An 8,425-nucleotide genomic window follows, 5' to 3' on the forward strand; every position below is an offset into this window, starting at 1 on the left:
TAAGAGAGAGAGAGAGGGTCACAGGCGTAGTTGTGAGGTAAGAAATTTGCTTCCCAACCACATGGTTCCATGTTCAGTCCCAATGCATGGCACCTTGGCCAACTGTCTTCTACTATATAGCCTTGGGCCGACCAAAGCCTTGTGAGTGGATTTGGTTGATGGAAACTGAAAGAAGCCCATTGTATGTATTTGTGTGTGTCTTTGTGTTCGTGTTTGTCCCTCACCACTGCTTGACAACCAGTGTTGGTGTTTACATGCCTGCGAATAAGCAGTTTTGGCAAAAAAAGACTGGTATAATAAGTACCAGGCTTTTAAAAAAAATAATAAGTGCTGGGGTTGATTTGTTTGACAAAAATTCTTTGAGGCAGTGCCCCAGCATGTCTACAGTCTAACATACAGACTGACATAAGTAAAAGATAAGATATATATATATATTAAATCCTAAGTTCTTTTTTAAACATACATACTCTTTATCTCTCTCTCTATGTCTCTCATTTACTCTTTTCACACCTCTCGCTGTTCTCTCTTTCTTGTCTGCATGCTTTTCCTTATTCTGACTCATTCTGATTCCAGAATGCTCAAACCCAAAGAAATGCAGAGCTAGATTTGGTCTTGACCAACAGAATCAGTGGTGCAAACCATGCAGGTAGGGAATATTAAAAAAAAAAAAGAAAAAATGTCTAAATAAATATATATATATAAATATATATGTATATTTGCATACATGTATGTTAATATATATATAAATATACATATATATATATATATTGTGTGTGTGTGTGTGCGCCTTGTTTCTTTTTTTTTTTTATCTTTTTGTTTTTCTCTTTTGTTTCTTAGCCTGCTAGTGGCTAATGCAGAAAAGTTTGTAATTTCTGTCATAGCCCCGTAAGCTGGGTACTATATGTTAATATATGGTACTTAAAGCAAGTTCAACATCGTATTTTAAAAGTGATTATATAATTTATTTAATGTACAAATAAGGAAAAAAAAAAAAAAAGACAGCATGATTATTTCTCTCTCACTTTCTCTGTCTTTTAGTCCCCCCCCCACCTTTCTTGTACTAACATAATTGTTATAGTATTCATAAGCAGTTCCCTCCCCTACCTCTTTCTTTGCTGAGACTATTAATAGCAGTAGTTACATACATACATACTTACGTGTATATATGTATATATTATGGTGATTACTGTTAATTCTTATACTTTTCCTTTTCTTTCTTTTTGTACATTATTGAGATATTTTAAGATAATCAAAAATTTCCTTATTTGAATTTTAAAAAAAAAAACGATATATTTCTTTATATATATATATATGTATCCACATATATATCTCCGCATATCTATTGGCCACAGAAAAGAGATCCTGTTTTACAAATTAAATGGATAAATTATTCCAGTATTGCGATTTGAAGTAGGTTTTCATGACATGTTTGTCTGCTTCTGTTTATTTCATTGTCTTACCAAGTCGTTCAACTTTTCTGCAATGGCCATCTTGTCTCGTTTCAGATCAATGCATGAAAAGTGTGATCAAACTGCTGATTTAGAAACGAAAATCTCCACGGAGGTATAACATTAAGGTATCCTCGTTGACCTCTCCGCAGCATGCTCCTCGGCCAATGTAATGCTTAAATCTTCTACATCCTCGAAAAGTCATACATTAAGGTGTCAGCTTTGCATGTTACGATATCTCATAGGGGTCTGGGGATATAAAGCTGGTATACCCACCGATATTTTTCCACCCTGTCTTTTTTTACAACCCCACCCCCCCAAAACTCCTTGTCCCCCCACTTTCAATTTTTCTGCCACTTCCCGTGAAACCCCCCATCCAAATGTGGTCATGCTTGTTACGTTGATTTGGTTGGTTGTCCTTCTGCTGCCTGCCAGGGCACCTTGCTTTGTTGTGTTGTATCTTCGAACTGCTTGTCGTTGTAGCCAATCAAAATGCTTGTTTCAATGTTCCCAAGCATGAAACTCTTTGGCCTGCTGCCTTCGTGGTTTTTATAGGTGTATGTCTTTATGCGCAAGCCAATGGTATCATACCTAACTGTCTGTAACCTGTGTTTATTTTTTTGGTTTGTTTGTACAAAATTATATCTTTTATTGTTTTTTGTCTTTTTTTGTATTGTTCTACCCTTACCCCACCTTTTTTTTAAATACATTTCCTATTTTTCCATATTTCCCACCCCATTCTTCTTATAACATCAATATCTTAATATTTAAACAATCTTTATTGATTCTATTCCATTTGCTGTCTACTTCTTGGAATTTTGGAATCTGTTAGGGCATTTATTTTATGTTTTGTTACAATTTTTAAAAAAAGAAACATTTTTTTTGTCATGGTTTTGCTGTTGCAAGTAAAATGAATAATTCCCTGTGATTCATCTCTAAAGGCTGGTAACAAGATAACTTTCGTTGTTGAGTTGAACACTCCTTGTAGCTTGCTGCCCGTCCATACTTATGCATTCTTGTATATTCACACACACACACAATTACAGCTCCTTTACATAACATACATTGTTATTGATATATTTCTCCTTTTTTAAGATTTTAAACACTAAACCCCAAGCAAGATATCACCAAACGTGGCTGTTATAATATCTTGCAAGTTCTAATCATTATACCGCCTCTTCCATTACTACTACTATTAGTGCCTTCTTTTTACTATATTGATATTAGTATTTATAGTTCCTGAAGTTTTCATTCATTCTTAAGACATTTGTAGAAATCATTCACTGTTTCTGTTTTAATGTGGGAGTGACATACTTCTAGCAATCAAATGATACAGAACCAAGGAGAGACAATTCAAAATTTTGTCTAAGTCGATATGAGACATTATACTGAAAGTCTGTTGTAGTTTATTGTCGTTATTATTATTATTATCATCATCATCGTTATCAAAACCGTTTTTTTTTTTTTTTGAACAAACCATTGATTTCTAATTAATATTCATTTGGAAGTAGGAAGGAAAAGTAGCAAGGATGGGATGGGTGGATAAAAAAAAAAATATTGAAGTCTGCCTTGTCTAACAAAGCTGACACGTTAATTCTGTTGCTCCAGAAATGTGTCTCAGGTCTGACAAGAGACAAGTATGCCTCACTGTCCAATATTTCACTCATCCTTTTCCTACCAACTACCCTAGCAGAAAAGCTGTGCCTGTCTCATTCAGTCATTCTATCAATCCATCCACTGGATATATCCATATATATTTATTTTTCTCTCATTGTTTCATTTCACAATTATGCTTCACCGGTCCTCCTTCTTTTCTTCTTCCTCCTCCTCCTCTTCTTGCGTTTTCAGTTTTAAAAGAAAGAATATAACAAAAAATACAAAACAAAGAGACGGGGGAAAAAACACGGTTTTTCTCAGTTGTGTGCGTTTCCTTCATTCCCACTTTTTCTTTCTTCCCCTACCCCCACATCTTATTTGGTTTTGTTCCTTTCTGTGCATGACAAATAAAAAATGAATAAATAAACCCTTAAAAAAAAATAAAATTTGACAAACTAATCTTCTTCTCATCTCCCATCTCCTCACTTCCTTTCTTACTGTGATGTTTTGATCATTTTTAAGCACCATATTTTTTTTTTTCCATTTTTTTTCTGGATGGTTTACATTATGATTGGTTCATTTATTTATTTATTTATTTATTTCTAGTCACCTTTAGTACGTATGTATGTCCATATGTATGTACGTACATAACATTTTTGTATGTATGTACATATATATATATCTGTGTATGTATGTCTCTGTGAGTGAGCGCCTATCTGTCTGTGTGTGCGGCATGCACATTTTTAATAGAAAGAGGCTTGGATATTTTTAACAGCTAACATCGTTGTCCTGTCTTTGTTTATATCCTTATTATTATTATTAATATCATCACTATCGTCATCATCATTCCCTTACTCCCCATTTCCTTCTTTTCCTCTAAATATTTTTGGTTCTAAGACTATTCTGCCTGTTTCTCATTGATATTTTCTCTTCTTTTTTTTTTTTTTTTTCCAAAGTTTCCTCACCATTTCCATCCTATGGTAATGCCAAGAAATTCTTCAGCTCTGTTTTTGATGACCACATCCCCAATTCTCAAATGGAAACAAATGACAAATAAAAATCTTTTAAATAACCAAAAAAAAGACAAAACAAAAAAAAAACATATTCCTTTCTACCCACCCTTTCTACCACTTACAACCCTGCTTTTTCTCTCTTTCCTCTTTCTATTCCCCTATATCTTATATATATATATATATATATGTATGTATATGTGTGTGTATGTATACACACCCATTTTACACACATACATATCAGTTAAATACCTCTTACATAAAATATCCCTGATTTTAAAAAATTTTAAACATTTAACTTCACTACTTCTTTTCTCTCTTTCTCTCTCTCTCTCTCTCTCTCTTTATTTTCCACTTAACTGAGGCATTTCTACCATGGCCAGCTGTTGTGTGAGAGTGAAAACAGGATTTCACCCTTTTAGGGGACAAGTTTATACTTACTAGCTAATTTTGAACCATCTCAGAGAAATGTCTAATTTTGACCTTTGACTGAGAGTTGTTTGTAAAATAAGCAAACTAGAAATAAACTTTTATATCAGACTAGTCTATGGTCACACTTCTCTAGCAGTGTTCATCTATGTAAAAGCTTATGTAAGCACCTTGTTTCACTCATTTTCACACATAGCGAAATTTTCTGTTAACCTTTTTTTTTTTTTTTTGATATTATTGTTATTATTATTTTTTTTTTATTGTTGTTGTTGTTGTTGTTATTAATCAAAATTTTCTACATGTTATCTTACCGAATGCCTCCACATTTAAACCAAATAGGCAAGTGTGAGTGTTGTTAATAAACAGACACACTCTTCAATTTCAATACGTAGAACCCTGATAGAATTTGACGAGTTTGAGCACATGTACAACATACTCTACAATATCATATATATATATATACACACACACACGCACCATTATAAATAGAATACACATTACAGTTATAATTATTATTCTCTGCACTCCTCTAAACAGACAAATATTTATTACAGTCTATATGAACACCACTAGAAAACAACATAGGTCCATTATGAAGATAGACAAACTGATGTAATGATATTAATGATAACCATAACATTAATAGTGTCATACAAAATAATTTACATGATCAATAAATAAGTTACAAAATAGGAAATTAAGTATAATTATTTTCAAAAAAATTACGCATTTGTAGATTTGTTTTATAATGAATGATTTTGATGTTATTTTCACTTTGATTTTTAGTCTTGTTTTTGGTAAATTTTATCTTCAGCTTTTGACACAGAGAAAAACTACAACTTATGTGTGTGTGTGTATATATATATAGCAGTATTTTGTTCAAGGAAGCTCTCTTTAAAGACATATTATGCTAAAAGACACAGTATACTTCAAAACTAGGTAAAATGAAATCGCCAGAGAAGTGAACACACACAACAAATATCAATGTTTCACTGTTTTTGCTGCTCATCAGTATCATGTACACATCCCATTTCTGAAGCAAAATTGAAATAACAAACCAGAAGCATATGCAAGTAGTGTAAAAATTTCTTTGCCAATATGCAGTAAGTCTCCACAAGGAAAACAAAATTCAAATTTTGCTTCAAAGAAGCAGCTCAATGAAGGATGCCAGTTTTATGACAGTAACACACATACACACACATATATGTACAATGGGCTTCTTTCAGTTTCTATCTACTAAAATACATTCACAAGACTTTAGTCAGTCCAGGGCTATAGTAGAAGACATTTGCCCAAGATGTCATGCAGTGGGGCTGAACCAAAAGCTGTGTATTTGCGAAGCAAACTTCTTGACACATAATATTTGAAAAACATTATAATGAATAAATAGTTAAGAATTGAGAAATTTTGCCGGATGTTATATGAAAATAGAATTTCGAAGTAAACATATTTAATATTGTTGACTAGAAAGCAAAACAAGAGTGCGTCACTTTAATTCAAGGGGCATAACTCTTTCTTCTAATGGTGTTTTCTGTAAATATTTTTCAAATTTAATTTTGTGTGTGTTTGTGTTTGTACTGCATATTATGTCTAATACTAATAATATTTGCTGAAACAAGAACAGAAATTCTGACAGTGAGTTTGTTAGCTCTGATAATAGTCGTTTCTAAGTTTGGCAGGAAGCAAAATGGTCTTACATCTTTTCAGAATTACCTCCCATGTTTTCTAGCTGCCATTATGGATTTTACGAATATTTTCCCTACCATTGGATATGTATTAGAGCATTCGTTGTAGGGGGAAGGGGCACACACACATACACACACAAACTAAAGTTGTTTTTTTCCATTTTTTTTTCTTTTTCAGATTTATTTGCGAATCTTTTTTTAATGACTATTGTTATTATTATCATTACGTTGACACATCAATAAACAATTGAGGCAGTTTTTTTTTCATACGTAGAAACGTTTATTTGGATTTTTTGCCATTAAAAAAATACTTTTCATTGATGTTGACGTCATCATCATCAACATTAACCAATATAAAATAAATATTAACAAATGCTTATTTAGAAAGTGGGGTCTTGTTTTTCTTTTTCTTTTTTGTAAATATATTTTATTTTATGGCCATAGTTTAACTTTTTAGTTATTATATTCCTAATTAAATGCACAGCCTATTTGTTTTAATTTATTTGTAAAGATTTTGGGAGATTTAGTAAAATACCAAATTTTTTCTTGAATAAGCTGTTGTTTGGAACTCACACACATAATATCATTCAGTCATACACACACACACAGAGGAAATATTTCTTTAATTAACTAGTTGCTATCATTATGGTGACTATCGGATCATAGTACATAGCTACATTTTAAACTATTTTCTATACACACACAAACACACAGGTAAACACATAGGTGCAAAACAAGGTAGTAAAAATAGTACTAGAATACCAAAGGTAGAGCAATATACTTTTATTAAAGCTGAAAAAATCACAACTCTGAGTAATGATTTGTGAAATTTTTTTCAGTTTTAATAAAATAGTGTGTGTGTGTGTATATATATATATAATATATATATATATATATACGCACATACATACCACATACATTAATATTTCACTATCAACATTATTCTAACAGCTGCCATTGTGCAAACGTAAGGATTTATCAAACTAAAATCAAGACTTGCATTTCATTTCCTGTTGGAACTATTCCATTCAAAAGAACGCAAATACCTTGGAACTGGAACATTTCATTTTACTTTTCTTGTCAATGTGAAACTTTTACTTGATGATGTTATTTTAATGTTTACAGAGTTCAGTGTCAATTAAATCAATTGTGCAAGTCTATATCTGATAATGTTTCTTGATATCTTTATCAGTCTGACACACACACACACACACACACACATATTATATATATGTATATTTACATTATTTCTCTCTTCATTACAGACGAAAGAAGAAGTGTATTAGATTCCTGACTGGTGAAGATGGAACAGCCAGCAACACTGATGGGGAGGATGGCAATGATGATGTTATGAGTGATGGCATCACCACAATGACAACAACTGCAGATTCTATGAATGAAAGTGACTGTAATTTAGAGAGCCCTAACCTGTCACCTCACAGCGAACACATAAAAGAACAGCAGCAACAGAAATTCATTCAAAATATTAAGGTTGAATCCACAGACTCTGCTTATTCTCCACCACCAGTGCCTCGTTCCTGCTCTTCACCAAACACCTAGGGAAAGCCACATTTCCAATTCCAAAAACCATCGATTACAGGTAGCATAATATTTCACTATTACCCCCTGCCATGCTGCTGGCAGGGGAATATGAAATAGATAAGGACATTAAAAGGATTTACCAAACATAACCAGACAAAGAAAATAGAGACGGCATGTATTATATATACACATATATATATATAACTATGTATGTATATGTGTGTGTGTGTGTGGTACATGTCTGTGTAAATGGATGCATGCACTAAGGTACATATATGCAGAGTCACATTATGCATACATGTCTTCTTGGGCTATGTTTGTGTGTTATGTATGGGTCTATGTCTGTGTGTGTATGCATAAGAATATATGTGAAGCCATACATATTTGCACATACAATTATGTACATGCTTGTTTCAAGTCTGGTGGAGTGCATGTGTGCATAGTTGAAGGAAGGGTGTGTGTTTGCATGTAGATTGTATGTTTTACATACACACACATATATATACACACATACATATTTATACACATACACACACACACATATATACACACGTGTGTGTATGTATGTATGTGTGTGTATGTATGTATGTGTGATTGTATCTTAAAAAAAAATTACCAAAGCCTAAATCTGAAGCTTAAACAATTTAGATTGAAGAATGAATAGTTGAGCCACTCTGGGAGGTGTTGGGCTCCACTGAGGTCTGTTTAAGCTAGG

At 32.6% G+C, this 8,425-nt stretch overlaps 1 protein-coding gene across 11 annotated transcripts in view; it reads left to right on the forward strand.

Annotated features, from left to right (window-relative positions):
- LOC115213272 (protein pangolin, isoforms A/H/I/S) overlaps positions 1–8,425 on the forward strand; it is a 387,555-nt gene that overhangs the window by 377,715 nt on the left and 1,415 nt on the right. For 8 of the 11 annotated variants that reach the window (XM_036504068.1, XM_036504072.1, XM_036504066.1 and 5 more), the window contains 2 exons: positions 574–646; positions 7,434–8,425. The exon at positions 7,434–8,425 is cut by the window's right edge and continues 1,415 nt beyond it. In XM_036504068.1, coding sequence (XP_036359961.1) covers positions 574–646; positions 7,434–7,728 — 368 coding nt within the window. In that variant the 3' untranslated portion in view covers positions 7,729–8,425. Of the gene's footprint in view, positions 1–573; positions 647–1,505; positions 1,564–7,433 lie in introns of all 11 variants that reach the window. The other 3 variants (XM_036504075.1, XM_036504076.1, XM_036504074.1) reach the window with 2 other exon arrangements.

The sequence above is a fragment of the Octopus sinensis genome, linkage group LG6 (genome assembly GCF_006345805.1).
Source record: "Octopus sinensis linkage group LG6, ASM634580v1, whole genome shotgun sequence".
Taxonomy (NCBI): Eukaryota; Metazoa; Mollusca; class Cephalopoda; order Octopoda; family Octopodidae; genus Octopus; species Octopus sinensis.